Consider the following 19307-nt stretch of genomic DNA (forward strand, 5'->3'; position numbering starts at 1 on the left):
CCGCATGAGGCTGAGCCCACAAGGCCCTCCAGTTCCTTGCTCTCCGACTCACGCCTCTCCATCTACTTTCTTCTTTAGGGAGCCCTGAGAACAGTGAGAACCAAAGAAAGAAATGCAGTGAAAAGTCAAATCCTTTACAGAGCCACAGAAAATCATTGCTGGCTAATGATTCGAGACTGGGGAGAGTTTCTCAGGGCAGGAAGGCTGTGGCTTCATCCACCCACCTGGTCTGCTCTGCTCTTTGAGGTACTTGCTGCATTTCCAGTGTAAGTGGATGAAAAGTGGTCCTGGCCGCCACCTGAGTGAACACACATGGTGACTGTCTTGCCGTTAAGTTCCTTTAAAAGCTCTTTCTTGAAGCCTTATAAGCCACGTATAGGTCCTTGGTCCAAGGACACCCTGCAGCTTCAAGGGACACCTGGAGGTGATCATGACCTCCCTGTCTTCAGGTAAACTTCACCTCCAGCTACCTAATACAGCTGGCAATATTTATATTTAAAGCTCTTGAGGAAAAGTGACTCCCTGTCTTTCCTAGGGCACTTAATCACTCATTTGTTTAGCCAGTCAACTAATATTTATTGAGCACCTAGTAGAGGGTATAGTTTGCTCATCATTTGGATTATAGACAAGATCGATGTTCTCCCAGAACCTGACGCTCTATACGTACTCTGGGATCCTTTTACCCTTCACTGGCAAGAACTGTTTATTACTGTTTAATTTAAGCCAATACCGGTATAAATTGTATTCTGAGTTCTGTTCCTTATAGCATGTGCTGTTTACTCTAAGGAAGAGGTTTTTAAAACTTTTTAAAAAGTAGCAGAACCATTTCTCCAGTTGGATTTTTATATAGAACTTTGATGTATAAAAAAGGCATATTGGATTTTTTTTTTTAATTTTTGAGTTGAGGGAAGGAAGCCCATACCTCACCTTCTTATCCATGAAGCATCTTTGCAGATGGAGCCCTAGGGAAGCCAAAATATACAGAGATTAAGAGCAAAGGCTCTGAAGTCAGGCTCCCTGGGTTTGGATCCACTTCTGTTGCCTACTGTGTGACACTGGGCAAAGTGTTTAACCTCTCTGAGGTTGGGATTTCTCATCTGCTAAATGGAGGCAATAGCAGCGTGGACTTTTTTTTTTTTTTAAAGATTTTATTTACGTATTCATGAGAGACACAGAGAGAGAGGCAGAGACACAGGTAGAGAGAGAAGCAGGCTCTCTAAGGGGAGCTTGATGTGGGACTCGATCCCAGGATCACCTGGGGTGATCTTTGACCTGAGCCAAAGGCAAATGCTCAACCACGGAGCCACCCAGGTGCCCTGCAGTATGTACTTTTAAAGGTTGGTGGGATCAAAGGCAACAATACATCTTAAACGCTTAGCATTGTGCCTGATATATGGTAAAGCCTCAGGAAATCAGAGATGATTGGGAAGCAGCACTACGTTTCCACTACAAATATGCGTAAGAAGTTCTGCTCTTATGAGACTCTAATACAGATGTAACACACAGGCACACTTAGGGCAATGCTAGGATGTGCTGAAAGGAAGGACGTGCAGGGCATCTCGGAAAGGACAGAGGAGGGCCTGCGTGTTCGGTGCGTACACACTCCGGTCTTGAGAATGGGATGGGATGGGAGCAGATGGAGACCTGGGACCTGGCTCTGCTCACACACGGAGACTCGAGGAGGGTCCAGTGGTTCCATGAGGGCTGGTGAAGACAGTTCCATGGCCACATAGAGGAATTTGGAATCAGAACAGACTGTGAGCCATATAACTTCTTAAGCAAGAGGTAGGAAGGAAGCAAGTGACCGACAGGACCTCTGTATCTGTCGGGTGAATCGGGGCATCTGGTGGTGTGGCTGCCATCCTCAGTCTACCAGTATTCTGGATACCACCCAGTAGGGCCCACATAGGGGCAGCGACCATCGACACACAGTGCAAGAGATGCATCTAGAAGACATTTCAAATGAAAACTGCCAAGGCTTGAGACAGGTGCCCCCTGAATGAAATAACATATTAGAGCCTTGAAGACTGTTAGCAAATGGTTAAAAAAAAATCTTGTTTGTCTTGACACTGTAGCATTGTCGCTTTGAGCCCTGTAAATAATGGTTCTGAAAAAGTTTATCATTTTGAATTGCACTGAATTGATTTTGTTGATTCCACAAATATGTACAGTAATAGGTTCCCACTGGGTGTCGGGCTGATGTAGCTGTGCATGCAATGACATGTTCCCTCGGAGAGCTTCTAGTGTAGCAGGAGATGGGGACAGGTCCACAGGCATTTAGAAGAGCATGGGGTGAACCTTTGATCTGGAACATACAGGGTGCTGTGGGAGCACAGGGAAGGGCCACGTCCTCTAGAGGAAGCCGATGCGTAAGGGGTGCTATCGTGTATGGTGGGAGTGAGGGCCTGGAATATCAGACACAGGAAGAGCAGAAGGATGTGCAGAGGCCTCTCAGTAGGGAAGAGTCTGGCTCCTTTAGGAAACCAGGCCAGCTGAGTGGGCCTGGAGACCAGGGAGCAAGAGTAAGGGGCAAGAGACAAAGCAGGAAAGATAGGCACATCAAGAATGCTTTGTGAGTCTTGGTGAGGAGTTTGGATTTTATCCTAAAGACACAGGGGTGTCATTCGGGGATTTTAAGTTGTCAGGTACAGGGGGTTGTTGGGGCAGACTAGTTTTGGACATACTGAGTTAGGGGCTATAGAAGTACAGGTATGTCAGCAATTCCTACTTTTCTGTAAGGTATCTTTTTAATTATTATCAATTTTATTTATTTATTCATGAGAGACACCAAGGCAGAGACATAGGCAGAGGGAGGCTCCCTGTGGGACTCAATCCCAGGACCCTCAGAATCATGACCTGAGACAAAGGCAGATCCTCAACCACTGAGTCACCCAGGTGCCCCCACTCCCATAAAGTATAATCTAAGCAACAGGGCACATTTCCCCTCATTGAATCCTTCACTCTTCTGACCATTCCTCACCTGGAGCCAGCCCCCCAGAATCCTGCTGCTTCTTGGGGTATCTCATCTGGACGCCATCTCTGTGTCTGTTGGTTATTCTGATTTTGTTCTTTTCTCTGGGAGACCCCTGGATGGTGGCATTTGGAGCTCAGTTGGTCACGGTGGTCAGCTCAGGGTGGTCACGTCCTGGAGGAGGGACTGGGCTGGCTGCCAGAACCAAGGACTGTCCCTGACTTGGGGTCTTCACAGGTCTCCAGCCGTCTCCTCCAGCATCCACCTACATGATTACGGCCCAGGACCCCTTCCCCGCAAATGGAATATCACTCTCATGGTGACTGCCTCCTCTTTCTTTTCAGCGGGTGCCAAAGCCTTTGTCTGTGACCAGTGCGGAGCCCAGTTTTCAAAGGAGGATGCCCTGGAGACACACAGGCAGACCCATACTGGTGAGTTGACTGATCCTCATTCTCCAGGTCTTGGTCCTCCAGAGTGCCAGTGCAGAGATATGAGGTAGCTAGGCAGCACCTTCTTCCAGCAAATGTGACATCTAGTCATGTCCTGAGGAGCTGTGAGTCAGGATGGCCTGTGCCACATTCAGCTACTCTCGTGGTGAGGGCTGGCTGATGGGAATGTCCAAGTGTGACCTTGCCCCATAAGAGTAGCTGCCCTGGTTTAGGTCGAAGAGGCCACTGAAGTCCCGTCTTCACAGAGCCTTCTGGCATATGTTCTCATTGAGGTCTTAGAAGATCCGCGATGTTATCTAGCATCCCCTTCCCTTGGCGATGGGTCAGGAAACCTCTTGTCCTCTATATGAATACCTCTGAAACCCTCAGTGGCCACAGTGGGCTGGTCTTCCCGCTGTGAGTGCAAGTCATTGTCTAAAAGCAGTGTCTGCATAAGGATACACATTTGAACCTTTCAGCAGATGATGAGGTCACTGAATTTGATGTGAGAGCACTGGGTGCACAGCCATCATCGTACCACCATCATCGGTTTCTGATATCATACCTGATGTCACCTGGGCAGTCTCTCAGTAACTCTATAAGGTGGGAGGCTCCTATCATGTCCTAGATGAGGACCCTGCGGCTCAAAGGAGGGACAGTGACTTGCCTAAGTTAGTAGTGGGGCCAGGAGCATTATAGCTTGCATGGCCTGGTTCTCCACTTGGCTCTGTCCTTAACTGCCTGCGAGACCAGGGATCTGCTTATTGAAACTCTTCTTACGTTGAGTCACCTCATCTATTAGAAAAGTGGAATCATAAGAGTACCTACCTCCATAGCATAGTATTGTCATGGGGATGAAATAAGATATTTTATTTGAAGTACTCTGCAGAGTGTTTGGCTCATAGTAAGCATTTAATAAATAGGAGTAGATGTATTTAAAATTTAATAAATATTTATTGATTTCCCACAGCGTGCCCCAGCATGCTTATTGCATTTACGGTATAGTAACATACGAGACAGATAAGCACTCCTGTCCCTCATGGAACTGAGATTCTAATGGGGAGACGGTAGAGGCAAGTAAGTATGCAGTGTAATGTCAGGTGGTAATACGGCTGGAAAGAAAATGAAGCAGGATAAAGGGAAGAGAGTGAGAGGGAGAAAAGTGGTATTTTAGGTTAACTGGCTAGGCCTCTCTAAGAAGGTGACATCTGAGCAGAGTCCTGATGTGAGGGAGTGAGCCACTCAGAGGAACAAACACTTGCAGGAGCCCTGAGGCTAGGCTGACTTGACTGCCTGTTGGAGCAGCATGAGGAGCAGCATTGTGTTTGTGGTGGTGGTAGGGGTGGTCAGGGAGGGAGGTGCAGAGAGTGGTGGCACATGAGGTCAAAAATCAGGTGGTCTCTGAACCCTAGTAAGGAATTTAGCTTTTATTCTGCATGTGCTAAAAGTCCGTTGGAAGGGGATAAAATATTTGCAAATCGCATTCCTGACAAGAGACTTATAGTAAGAAAATATAACTCTTATAACTCAGTAATAACTCATAACTTAATAATAAATACAAGGGATCCCTGGGGGGCGCAGCGGTGTGGCGCCTGCCTTTGGCCCAGGGCGCGATCCTGGACACCCGGGATCGAATCCCACGTCGGGCTCCCGGTGCATGGAGCCTGCTTCTCCCTCTGCCTATGTCTCTGCCTCTCTCTCTCTCTGTGACTATCATAAATAAAAAAATAAAAAAAAATTAAAAAAAAAGAAAACATTAAAAAAAATAATAATAAAATACAAATAACCAAAATAAAAAACAGGCAAAAGATCTAAATAGACATTTTTCCAAAAATAGTCAATGAGCACATAAAAAGATGCTTAACACCACCAGGCCATCATAAGGGAAATACAAATCAAAATGACAATGAAGTCATTTTTTTATACCCATCGGGACGTGACTGTCATATATAATACAGATAGTAAGAAGTGTTGCAAGGACGCGGAAAAATCAGAGCCCCTATACACAGCTGGTGGGAATGTACACTTTGGACAGCAGTCTGGCAGCTCCGCCAAAGGTTAAACATAGAGTTACCATATGCAAAGCAATGGTACTCCTAGGTGTCTACCAAGGAAATGAGAACATGTTCTTGCCAAAACTTGCACATGAATTTTTATAAGCAGCATTATTCATCATAGCCAAAAGGCAGAGACAACCCAGTGTCCACCCACTGAAGGATGGGTAAACAAAGTGTCATTTATGTGCAGAATGGAATATTATTTGCTATAAAAGGGGGTGGAGTAGTGATACACTCTACAATGTAGATGAATCTTAAGAACATCATGCTCAATGCAGGGAGCCCATCGCAAAAGGCCACATGTCATATGAATCTGTTTATAGGGAGTGTCTAGAATGGGCAGATCTATACACAGAAAGTAAATTAGGTACCAGAGGCTGGGGGAGTTGAGGGGAAATGGGGAATGACTGAGGGCTGATAAAAATGTTCTAGAATTGATGGTGATGATAGTTGCACAACTCTGAATATATTAGAAACTATTGAACTGTACCATTTAAATATATGAATTACATGTTATATGGTATATAAATGATATTTTAGTAAATCTGCACACATATATACACACACCCCACCCACTCACACATGTGTACAAACATGTATTGAGTAAAAGAAATAATGGTCCATTGGAGGGTTTTGAACGAGAGAATGACATGACTTGGTTTGTGTGTTTCAAAGCTCACTCCGACTTCTGTGTTGGGAATTGACCACGGGGCATATGTCAATTAGTAATTGCTGTGTAATGAACCCCTCACCAGTAGATTAAAGCAACAGAGTGTTACTATCTGACAGTTCCATGGGTCGACTGGGCTCAGTTGGGTGGTTTTCACTTGGGGTCCCTCTTGAGATTGCAGTTGGACAGTATCTGGGTCTAGAGTTCTCTGCAGGCCTAATAGGGCTGGACATCCAGGATGACTTCCTCACCTTCAGCCTCTCTGCTACTTGGCCTCCCTCTGCAGCAGAGTGGCTTAAATTTCTTCCATGACAACTTAGGGCCCCACAAGTATGGAAGCATAAGCTGCAAGCTATCTTCAAAGCTAGGCTGGAAACTGTGAGCATCACTTCTGCCATGTTTTATTGGTCAGAGCAGGCACAGGTCAGCCCCAGACTCCTGGAGTGGAAGACTAGGCTCTTCTTCTCAAAGGGCAGTGACAGACAAATGCAGGGTTGTGTGTGGCGGTCATTTCTGGAGACTGGCTGCCAAGCTGCTATAGGGGGCTAGGGGTGAGAAGAAGGAAGACCGCTCAGTCACTGCTGCTGCCACCATTATGTCAGCAGTATTTCCATGTCCTGTGACCTCACACGGTCTGCCTTTCCCAAGTGGAAAACATGGTATCATGGACCTTGGTCTGGACTCCCTGGCCTGTGACAACTGGAGGAGCACTTTCTAGGTGAGCTTGGTTGTGGAGAAGGTGGCTTTGTTATAGAAAAGGTGACTTGGCCAAATGATTTTGCCCCAGGTTCCAGAGCTAGTTATCTTGAAAGCCAGTGCAGGACCCCGGTGGTCCCCAGGTCCCAGCCAGTTTCTTATTGCTGGACCACATGTATCTGAGAATTCCGATCTGGGGCCTGTGGAGAGTGAGCGGTGAGCCAGCTTTGCCAGGCAGGTTGATCTGTCCGTGCAGATTAAATCAGCAGCGGGGAGCAAGCCACCTTTCAGCCAGGATCAGAGAAGGAGTGAGCAGATGGGAGGCTGTTTGTGAACAGACCCCATGCGCTTAGTGAGCACCTTCTGTGTGCCTGGCACCCCCCAGGGATATAGCAGTGACCAATACAGACATGCTATCTATGTTTTTTTCCAGACAATTTTATTGAGATAGAATTCATATAGCATACATTTCACCTGTTAAAAGTACACAATTCAGTGGTTTGTGGTGTATTACACTATTTTTCAAGCATACAATTCAGTGGCATTGATGACATTTCAATCTGTTCTTTAGAATCTGAGTTGATTCAGCTTTGAAAGTTGGGAGTCGTCTTAGGGCCAGTGCTTTTCTAGGATTTATTCAGTCAGTGAGAATTTGAAAGCGGCTGGCACCTTCCAGAAAAGGATATTTGATTAGTGGTTGGAAAGAGCCCGGAGTTTGGGTCAGAAGCCTGAGATGTGGCTCTAACTCCACACTCTAGTGGGATGGCTTTGACTTGTTACTCATCCTTTCTGCCCTGGAGATCTCCTCACCTGCCAAAGAAATATAGAGTCATCCTTCCTATGACAGAGGTAGACCCAACCCATCCGGCCTCACTTTTGCTTTATCTCTAGGTTGAGTCAGTGGAGCTCTTGAAAGGGGTGAGAAATGGAGAAAATGAATCCAAATCGGGGATGAGAGGTGAAGGTGGATGCCTTAGGGAGGGCTCCCTCCCCGTGGGCAGGCTCCCCCAGTGGGCACGGGCGCTGGGCCACTCCTAGTGTAGACACGCCGGGCCGGGGCAGAGCACAGATGCACAGAAGCCTTATCCTTGGGTGGTGAGGTGGCTCTTCCCCAGGCATGGTAGAGCTTATTTATAGCGCCATTGCCTGCAGAACCCAGGTAGTTCTCCAGACTCCTCTGATCATCAAAGAAAAGAAAAGAACACTACTTGAAATCCATTTGCCGTCTCTGTTCTATGGCGGCCCATGAAGCAGGGAGAGGCCTAATTGTAAGGGATGCTGACAGTAATGCTGAAGTTATCGGACTAGGTAGAGACAGGTGGGGGGCCAGGTACGGTTGGAGAGCCAGCAGGAGGGCAGAGAGCGCTCGGAAGAGGAGAAGGAGCGGAGACCCTGGGAAAGGCAAAGTCATGGTAATGCCACTCGTATTACTGGTACCTTGTTGATAAAACACATTTTTCGATTGTACCCATTTAATAGATGAGAAAACAGGGGTCTCTAGAAAGTGGAGAGCTGGCACTTGACCCAACTCCAGTGCCAATGTTCTTTTCACTGGCTCCTACCTGCCTCCAGAGTGACTTCCTGTTGTCACAGGTGTGTGTGGCTAGATGACTGGCGTAAGACCTGTTCGGAGATCATTTTGCTCACTGCCCTGCCTGGGCAGGGCTCTTTTGGATCCATGTGACCCATTCAACTAAGAATCCTCAACACCCTAATACCCGCATCCCCTTCCTGGGACAGGCTACAACTCGCTTGAAACAAACAGAATCTGGAAGTCCCATGCCCAGAGCGGCTGTGCAGGGGACTAATTAGAGCTGACCTGGAACATTGTGTCAGATGGGTGGTTATGGTGTCTTCTAGGGGTTTTTGAAACTGGGAAATGAATTTCATAGAAAGTCCTTCTCACTCCATTTTAGCCAAACGAATGGCATCTTCACGTCACCCCCTTTTGACCTCACTTCCCCCGGATTTCTATTGTGGGGTGTGTATGGCTTCTCCTACACCCCTTCCCCCAGGATCTTGCCGGGCTCCGGCTGGTGCGCTGGGAGGCCGGGCTTATGGTTGGGCTGGGCTCAGGCTTTGTTGTCATATTTCAGCTTTCTGTTTTGGTACAGCGAAGTCTTTGAGGAGATAAACAGAGATCACTTTACACCTTTTATATTATGACAAATACATATTGCAAAACACTGCTGCTTCCAAACTGTCGGGTTGCAGAGCAGCGAGGAATTAACAGCTATGCAGCTCCCCGAGATGCTTGTACTTCATTTACACATCAGATTTTTTTTAACTGTTCAGAAAAATAAAAAAGTGAGAAAACACGCATACACACGTGCGTACACACGTGCACACCCAGTGCACCGCGTAGGTTCTATATCGAGAGTGTCTTAAATTAGTAAGCAGTTCTTTAAAGTCCAGATAAACTGATAAATACCATTAATGGCTTAATTTATACTCTGGGTTTGAAATTTGACACATGGACACTATCTTGGCTCAGGAAACACAAGTGGTTCTGTGCCAGAGGTTTTAATGACCGATCAGTAATATAAATTGCTGCATCACTGAACAGAAATAGCTTCTCCATGTCATTTGATCTGGAAACTTCTCCGGCCAGGCAGCAGTTAATAAATTTAAAAATAATTACCCTCTTTATTCAAAGTCAAACTAATTAGGAGTGGGTTTTACAAATCATAATGTTGTTCAAGCCACCACTGTACATCCCCATTTGGGACCTGAAGAGGCCTGGGGGCGACAGACGGGATCGGGTGGCGTTAATTAGAGGGCAGAGGAGCTACCTTGGCTCTGAGCTGAAGGCGACGGGGTTGAGACGGTCTGGAGTGTGCCTTGCACGGGAAGGAAAAGGTGTGGGTGAGGGGCCTTAGGGAGGACCTGTAGGGACTTTCAGCCTTTTCATTCACATGTGAAGACATCAGAGCAGCCGCCTGCCTGGCCTGGCTTGGCCTGCCTGTGCAGTGACGATGGGAAAAAACAGGGCCAGTGCTGGTCTGTGTGCATCAGGTCAGAGAGACTACGAGAGCCCAAGGAGCAGGAAGGGTGGCTGTGGGCATGTCTGCTTGGGGAGGACCACCTGCCCAGAGGCAGAGGAATGGAGAGGAGGATCTCTAGAGGGCTTTACTCACTGGGCAAGTTTGGGCCCTAGCGGGTGGCTCAGATTTGCCTTACAGGCCTCAGAGAAGGTGCCCCTTTAGGGCCTGAAGTCAGAGTGTGAAGTTCATAGTGTCCTGTACTTAGTACCACTCCTTCCCGCCCCCACCCCCTCCCCGCCCGCTCCCCCCGAACTTGGGATCTGGTGTCAGATTGTCTAGATTCCAATCCTAGTTTTATGACCTTGGGCATATTGCTTCTGCAAGCTTTCGTTTCCATCTTTCTAACATGAGGATAATGATGGTGTCTAGTGTATAGGGGGTATTGTGAGGATTTCATTTGAGACTCTGTAAGTACTCAGCACAGGTCTTGCAGAGAGCAAACGCTCAGGAGATGGTGGTGCTGGTGACTGTCACTGCGTCATCAGGCTCCTCATCAGAGGCCTCGGAGGGCATCCATCCCAGCCTGGGATGGGTGAGAGGGGAGGGGCGGGGTTGTTGGTTTTGGTGGGTGAGCAGCAGCCATGGTGTAGAGTTGCTTTGCCAAGATGGAGGTGGGGTCTTCCAGGATTGTGGGCTTGTCCTCTGGCCAAGAGGACTTTTCCAGGATGTCCAAAGAGCTAATGGCCACTGGAGCCTCTAAGAGCAGGTGGGAGAGGCGAGGGCGGAATGTAGTTCTGAACGGTCTCACAGAGCAGATTTGGTAGATGTCATTTAAGATCCTGGTACCTGGTGAATGCCCACAGCTGTCCAGGAGGACTACTCCCTACCAATATCCAAACAGATGACATTTAAGCCTAGGCCAGACAAGCTGCGGAGCTGAGAATAACACCTAGCAGGTATTGCACCCTGCAGGAGCACTGCACTGAGAGCATGCCCAGCCACGTTTTAGAGGAGGCCTCATTGGTTGGTAGCCTCGAAGGCTCAAGAATCTTAAGTCTCCTACTGGTATCATGGCCTGTGTCTGTAACCATCAGGAGCCTGGGGATTCTGGATCCCTGCCTTCTTCAGGGAAGATTATCGTGTCTGTCATCCCCGCTTAGGCCCTCCTAGTGCCCTAGTGAGGAAAAGAGGCAAACACAGATGGCCAAAGCCATTGCCAGGTTTAGGAACTCTGGAATTAGGAAGTTAAGGGTCATCTTGGAGGCTCAGAACATGAGGTTGAACTCGATCTCTAAACTTGTTGCGAAGACATTGAGCTCTCTCCTCCAGCTCCCCAGGTTAGTGACTTGAGTTACACTCTGCAGCTGGTTGGTCCCATCATTCCTTCATTCACTTACTCCCTAAGTTTTAAAGGGCCTACTATGTGCAGGGGGCTTTGTGAAACTAATACATGATGGTAAACAAAATCGGGTCCCTGCTTTCCTGAAGATTATGGTGTTGTGACGTAAATGAACTGATGGGATCTACTTGCCTTGGGTACAGACAATACACTGTTGGATACTTTGTGGAGTTCTAATTTTATTAATGTCTTGGCGACAGTCCTAACACAGATACATTTTTCCTCCCTATTCTTTGCTAGAGAAAACTTAGACCCCAAAATATTAAGGCCAGTCAGTCCCCAAGGTACAGCTGGCACAGGTGCCTGGGCTTCTGTACCCCAGAGCCCATGTTTCAGTGCTGTCTTCCCTCCCCAGTGGACCTTGCACCTGATGTGCAAATCAGGGGTGCACTCTGTCTGTTTAAGTAGCCTATGAAATCAGAAGTCAGAAGCCCATATGTGTAAAAGAGGGTCGGTTAGGAACAAACAAGCCAAACTCAAATTAGAACCCACGAGTTCTTACTTCCACCCCAAGCCTTCTCTCTACTCTGACTACAAAATAAGGGCTTTCTTTTACTGGCCTAGAAAAAGTTGCCTAGTTTTCACATTCCTGTGTCACAGAAGAAGCCACTCAGGCAGATGCAAATGTCGACATGCTGGTTCCCGTCCTCTTGGTGTTCCCTGCGAGAGGGTTGGTGCTGTGGTCTAGGGGCAGCTAACACACCTGGGGGCCACGGGCAGCCCTGCTGTGGGATCTGCTGTCCCCTGAAAGAGAGCAGGTGCTGGAGAGAGTCCTGCCCCAGAGTGCTCTCCTTTTCAATGTGAAGGAGGCTGGGGGGCATCTTGCTGTAGCTCTGGAAGGAAGAATCCGTGAGCACACACATGCACATGCATGCACACGCTTTGCAGCTGGATGACCATCTCCTCCCTTCGAAGGTACAGAGCTGCACCCCCTACCTGCTTACACTGGTCCCTCTCTCATCCCTGGTACGTCAGCGATGCTTGGGAAAAGCTGCAGGGACGGTCTCTGGCTCTGAACCTCAGAACAGAAAATGAAGTCCTTATTTGGAGGACATTCTGTGGTGGGTGAACATGGAAAGGGTGGCAGGAGCAGCAGGTGGGGGAGAGGATTTAAAAGGGTGAGCAGCCACATTCCGTCCCTCAGGATGGCTGCCTGCCTTGCCCCTCTCCTGCCCCAGATCTGGCACAAAGGCAGCGCTGGGCACTGAGAAGCCTCGTCAGGGGTGCTGGCCCCCGTCCCACAGCAGTAGGAAAACCAGCAACTGTTCTGGTTCCTCCTCCCAGAGGGCGGCTGCCAGGTGCCCGCCCCAGTGGAAGAGGGGCCAAGGGAGAAGAGGCAGATGACAACAAACAGCTTCATCTACCTAAAACTTGATGTGGGCAGAAAGGCAGAGTGAGCCTCAAACCCCTGCCCACGCTGGAGGGTATGGGGAGGACGGGGCAGGCGGTCATTGGAGGAACACATGGATCCCATGCAAGCTGGCGTGACCTCCCCATTGAAAACATAATAGCATTTGACTTTTATAAATATCAGGGGTGATTTGTATAGCATTTCACGCCATGTGCCAAGGAATTGAACATGAGAAAGCCCGAGCTCAGGAACGGCCAGGGAACGTCATAGGCACTTTGGGAGGGAGAGTCATATGCTGTTCCTTCAGTCAGTGCACCAGCATAGACTTACTCCTGACCTAATTTCATGCTGTTACTATAAAGGCATATTTGATGCCTAATATAGAGTTTTATTTTCCAAGCACAGGGCTCTTGGCTTTGTTGGAGCTGCTTGCTATGGAGTAGGGAAGGATAATTCAGCTGTCACTTGCTGGCCCAGACAAGCCATCCTTTACCCTAGTGGCTCTAGGCCCCTCTGGCCACCGTATGGAGGGGCCACCTATGCTTTTTTTTTTTTAAAGAAACATTATTTTTAAATTTAAAAATTCTTTTTGAATTTAAAATTTTTTTTAGATTTTTTAATTTTTAAAGATTCATTCATTTATTCATGAGAGACACAGAGAGAGAGAGGGAGAGAGGCAGAGACATAGGCAGAGGGAGAAGCAGGCTCCTTGTAGGGAGCCCGATGTGGGACTCGATCCTGGACCCCGGGATCACACCCCAAGCTGAAAGCAGATGCTCAACCACTGAGCCACCCAGGTGTCCCCAAAATTTATTTTTTTAAAGCGATTTCAGGTTTACAGCAATATCAAGTGGAAAGTATAGAGAATTCCCATATACGCCCTGCCCCCACATATCCACAGCCTCCCCCACTGTCAACATCCCCTGCCACAGTGGAACCTGTGTTATAACCTGTGATCCTACACTGACACACTGTAAGCACCCAGTCTAGAGTCTGCATATGGTTCACTCTAGGTGTCCTGTGGGTTTGGACGAATGTATAATGACATGTACCTACCAGAGTTGCATCATACAGAATAGTTTTACTGCCCTAAAAATCCTTCATGCTCTGCCCATTCATCACTGCAGTACATTTCATGTGAAGCATTGATGCTTTGAACGGTGCTTTAAGGGGATTGGTAGTGGTTGGCTGTTTTAGGATTGGCAGATCTGGGTTGGAGAAAGTTGAAGCTCTTTCAGGTGATCTCTTGGGTGTCTGCTTTGTGCTAGACATATATGCTACAGCAGCATTTGGGACCCCCAGGGTCTCTGCCTTGACTGGCCTCCCATCGTCACAGAAATGATGGTGCCCATCCTTGTCGTGTGAGGGGTAGCATGGTATGTGGAAGCCATAATGAGTCACAAGAGGAAAACTGAGTTCTGATCTGGGCTCTCTCACAGTCTTGCTTTCTCTTCTTCTCTCAAATATTGGCTGTGTGAATTGGCGGTTCTGTGGTTCTAAGCACAGCCTAAGATTCTGATCTCCTATTGATCATCTCCATTTTTCTCAACCTTAATTTTCACATTTGTAAACTATGATTAGAAACTGTTCAATGGGGGCATCTGGGTGGCTCAGTGATTGTCTGCCCTCGGCTCAGGGTGTGGGATCAGGTCCCACATCGGGCTCCCCACAGGGAGCCTGCTTCTCCCTCTGCCTATGTCTCTACCTCTCTCTATGTGTCTCTCATGAATACATAAATAAAATCTTAAAAAAAAACCCCATACAATGGTTTTTGTAAGGCCTGAATAAAATACTACATATCAAGGGCTTAGCCTAGTGCCTTGAATGTAGAGCACACCTTCAGTGGGAGCTTCTTGCTCTGACTGTTTAGATGTCTATGGGTTCTGTTCCTTGCCAGCAGACACCTGTTTCTGTCACTTTATTTAGAAGCTTATTCAATAAAGGTTTAAGTAAATGCTGTGTCTGAAGAAGGGATTAAAGATGAAGCTCTTTTGCCCCTTACAAATTATTCTGGAAATTTGAGGGGAAGGAGAGAATTCGATGTTTGAGGACTGTTGCTCAGCGCTCGGGACAGCTTGGCGCCTATCAGGGACAACCTCACCTGGTGTACCACCACCCCTGCAACACATACAGGCAGAGGTTTATTTTTTTTAAAGATTTTATTTATTTAATCATGAGAGACAGAGAGGCAGAGACACAGGCAGAGGGAGAAGCGGGCTCCATGGGGAGCCTGATGTGGGACTAGATCCCAGGACCCTGGGATTACGCCCTGAGCCAAAGGCAGACTCTCAACCACTGAGCCACCCAGTACCCCAGGCAGAGGTTTAGAGAGTACATCCCGTTCATTGGAAGGGCTGGGATTTGAGATGAGGTGCCCTGGTGCTGGGTCTTCTGGGCTTTCAGGATCCTCTGTCATCCTGCTGTTCAGAGCTGCTCCTTCTCTCTCAAATCCCCATGATCAGCCTCACCAACCACCCCCCACCCCCCGCCCACTCTGACTCGGGGTCCCCTCCTCTCTCTGCCTTCCCATTCTTCATCCCCTGTGTTTCTCCTTTCTCCCCCTGACTCCACTTCCAGCTCCCACCCTTTCCTCTCTGACTGCTCTCTCGTCTCCCTCATGACACCATCGCTGCCCCGTGATAGAAAGGAGTTAATAAAAACCCATGTGTAACTGAAACTTGAAAAGCCATAAATCGCCTTGTTTTTTCTAGGATGTTGGTAGCATTTTGATTTAATAGTTGGACAAACACAAGGGCCTATTTTATTCAGAGTTTACAGGCCTCAAGGCTGTTATTCCTCCAAATTTAATAGCATTGAAATTGCAGGGTTTGCTATAATTTGCCTATCGCTTTCTGCTCCACCATGGATGTTTATTGTCAGCGGGATGGAATCTCAATCCGACTCACTTAGATAACATGTCTGTTAAACATTTAGATAATTGTACCATCATTAACTTGTCACATTATTTTAGAGATTCAAAACAGAAGCAGGGTAAGTAGAGGTAGTAGAGGTGGGGGAGGAGGAGGAGGAGGAGGAGGAGAGGAGGAGGAGGAGGAGAGGAGGAGGAGGAGAAAGAGAAAAGCTCTCCTGGTTAAACGACCAGGAGACAGATGAGAGTTGATTTTACACCCTTGACATTTCGCTGGAGGTGTCTAGGTTAAGGAGGTGTGTCCTGCAGAGCGATTCGGAAGGCTGCCTCCTGCCAGGGCGGGGTGCCTCTCTCCTGGGCCAGGCCCATCCCTGGGACTGTGCAACCGATGCTCAGAAACCCACGGTATTTATTTCAACCCCAGCTTTGGCCTTCATGGACCAGAGATCAATTTTTTAGCCTCCCTTAGGGTTGCTGATTACAACATTATATGTAATTACAAAGCAATGAGAGCAACCTAAATGTCCAAAGGTAAGGAATCTGTTAATTATAATACCTGACACGGAGAGATGTCCATGATGTTTTGTGTGATAGAGGCTGGTTAGAGAAAACAGGTTGTATAGTGTGGTGCCATTTACTACAAAACACTGAAGCCATCCTGGACGATTCTATAAGGCTCTCTAGCTATTAACAATGAGCATCTTTAGAGAATAGGATTACAGAGCAAATAAGGTTTTATTTTCTGTTTTATCTACTTCTGAATAATTATTTGTAGCCATGTATCATTTATAAAAACTTAAAAACTAAGGTCACATGATAAGGGAGAAAAATAGCACCTTGAAAAGGAGAACTTAAAAAAAAATAAAAGGATAACTTTTTTTTTCTTACTAAGAGAGCGAGAGAGAGAGGGCACCTGGGTGGTTCAGTGGTTGAGTGTCTGCCTTCGGCTCAAGTCATGATCCTGGGGGTCCTGGAATCGAGTCCCACATCAGGCTCCTTGCAGGGAGCCTGCTTCTCCCTCTACCTATGTTTCTGCCTCTCCCTGTGTGTCTCTCATGAATAAATAAATAAAATCTTAAAAAAAAAAAAAAAGGAAAGAAAAGGAGAGCAAGAAGGTGGGTGGGTGGGGGCAGAGGGAGAGACAGTCCTAAGCTGACTCCCTGCTGAGCATGGAGCCCATGACCCTGAGATCATGACCTGAGCTGAGACCAAGTGTCAGATGCTTCACCCACTGAGCCACGCAGGTGCCCCCAAGAAGGAGGACTTCCTAAAAGGAAAGGCTACACGTTTAAATAATTGGATTTTGAGAGATCCAGGACACAGTGTCCCAGCTACACTGGCAGGTGCCTTGGTTTCCATCGTAGGTCATAGCTGCTGTCCATGCTCACCAAGGGCCTTAACGGGGGAAGCAGATAGCAAGAAAGATTTTCATTATGCCTATATGAGAAGTAAGGTCAAATCCAGAAGGGTGATGGAGACCGGGAATAAGTAAATGTGAGATTCTGGGAACAGTGAAATGTCAGCAGTGGTGGGACGAGCTTGGCATCTAAGACCGCCACCCAGAAGTTTGATGATGCGTGCCCGCTGGTCCTTCAGGGTTGACAGGTGGGACTGCGATTCTGATTGGCAGCCTTTGGAGACTGCCTTCCCAGGGCCTGCTCTGTGACTCGGGTGGAGGACTCAACTATTGCCTCTCACAGGTTGTGCACAGCTGGTGACACAGTGGAATAGGGGAGAAAATGTGCAAGTCAGAACATAAGGGTTAATGTTTTCCTGATTGTACTGTAAATAATGCAGATATCGGGGGTGGGTGGTTGGGACAAACAATGTGAATATTTTATAGACTGTAGGCTAAATAATATATATATTTAGGAAACCAGCTTAAATATTTCATATGCTGCAGCACAGATTTCTGCAGAGGGGGGTGAAATGGGCTGCGGAGGCCAGTGGGGAAGGAGGGGATGGTGGTGCCCGAGGTGAGGACACAGAGGACTTACAGTCCAAACGTGTGTGAGGCTGGGCAGCAAGGGGTTAGGCAGCTGGCAGATTCCTGGAACCTGATTAGCTAGAACCCTTGGATTTTTGGAAACTATCCTTTAAGTATCCTGTACTCTCTGTCTTGTCATTCTTTGTCTTCACTTCTACCATGGGAGAGAGACAAATGACAACCTCATCACATGCGTTTTATTTTTAAAAAGCAACTTCCAACCCAAGAGAATGGAAAACCTAGGTCCACACACAGACTCATACATGAGTGTTCACAGCAGCCCCATTCACAGTAGCCAAAAACTAGAGATGGCCCAGGTCTGCCCTGCACTTGACAAGCAGACGGAGTGTGGTAGGCCATGCCGTGGAGTACTACTCAGCCATGAAAAGGAGCAGAGTGCTGATACCGTGCTGTCACGTGCACGCACGCATGTGGACAACAACGTGAAAGAAGGCAGGTACAAAGGCTTCACGTTGTGTGATTCCATTTGTGGGAAGTGTTCAGAATAGGCAAGTCTTAGAGGCAGAGCAGATTAGTAGTTGCCAGCAGCCGACGGGAGAGTGGGGAATGCCATCCAATGCATATGGAATTTCTTTTTTAGGCGGAGGAAAATATTCTAGAATTGATAGCGTTGGAGACGCTTGTATAGCTTTGCGAGTGCATTCAAAACCATTGAATTGTATATTTTAAAAGGTAGTACTTCTAGGGTTTGTGAATTCTGTCAGCTAAAACAAAAAGCCATCCCCAGGGATGTTGGTTTGTACAGGCTCAGCCGGTCCCCTCTACTTTCTGCGTCATAGGCCTTTCTAAATAAGTAGCAGTTCACATCCAAGTGACCGTTCGGACAGTCCTGCTGTTCACAGAAGGCAGCAGAGGGCTCGGCCCTCCTGGGCTTGAAGGTGCTTCTTCCCTTTGCTCCCCGTTCTTACATTTTTCAGAATTGGGAAATGGAAGAGGCAGGAGGAAGGAATCAGGTCCAGGCCCTCAGTGGGAGAAAGATGTGAACCTGACATCCGCAGTCAGGGAGACTGGGGAGCTGCCTTCTGGGTAGATCTCAAGAGGAAAAGCTGGTCCTTACCTTCCTGGGGAGGAGTCACTCTTGCCAAAGGCAGCATGATCAGCATGGACCCAGGGAGAGCCCATTTTAAGGAAAGAATCCTATAAATAATATGTGCTCAGCGTGGGGAAATGAGAAAGTACACCATCTTTTTGTTTTCTTTTGAACAAACACGGAGCCATCGTATGCGATGTGTGCTGTTTTGTAATCTGTACCGTGCATGCCAACAGACCTGCATCTTGATAATCATTTGGTTTCCTAGGATGCTCCCTACACCCATTCATTTCTCCTGTAAGCCCTGATGGGCCTTCCTTGTGCGCAGACGGGGATGCGCCTTTGCCTTCCATGCTTTGGTCAGGGCACCGGGCCCCACATCCGAAGGCCCTTCTGGGGACCGCAGGCAGAAGTAGCTAACAGAGCTGCAGCGCATTATCGCCTCTTACCTATCGCTCCTTCTGTCAACAAGATAAACTGGGCTGGCCGGGCACTTTTGCAGCAGCTGTTTACTTGGCCATTCAAGGCAAGCTTGAGAAGCTGGGAACCTATCCAGTCCTCACATTTGATCTTCTTAAAAGCTGTTTTCCTTTGGTTTTCTCCAGCCTTGCAAACGGCCACTCGCCCTGGGCAGGATCTGAGCAGGTAATTTACCTCCTCTCCTAACGTAATGAATGGCCCCGCCCGGGGCCTGGGCAGACCCAGGAAAATAGAGGCATCGATTTATTTGCCAAGTTAAAACCCAGGGTTAAGTAGCAAGTGAAGCATCTCCATATGTTAAGTGTCCCAGGGCCAACTAGGGGGAAGATACCCCAAACAGGTATTAGGAGAAAGGTTTTTCTTT

General features: G+C 47.7%; 1 protein-coding gene across 4 annotated transcripts in view; it reads left to right on the forward strand.

Annotated features, from left to right (window-relative positions):
- ZBTB16 (zinc finger and BTB domain containing 16) overlaps positions 1-19307 on the forward strand; it is a 188152-nt gene that overhangs the window by 120419 nt on the left and 48426 nt on the right. For all 4 annotated transcript variants that reach the window (XM_055305426.1, XM_055305430.1, XM_055305429.1 and 1 more), the window contains one exon: positions 3316-3402. In XM_055305426.1, coding sequence (XP_055161401.1) covers positions 3316-3402 — 87 coding nt within the window. The remainder of the gene's footprint in view (positions 1-3315; positions 3403-19307) is intronic.

This window comes from Nyctereutes procyonoides, unplaced genomic scaffold (genome assembly GCF_905146905.1).
Source record: "Nyctereutes procyonoides isolate TBG_1078 unplaced genomic scaffold, NYPRO_anot_genome, whole genome shotgun sequence".
Taxonomy (NCBI): Eukaryota; Metazoa; Chordata; class Mammalia; order Carnivora; family Canidae; genus Nyctereutes; species Nyctereutes procyonoides.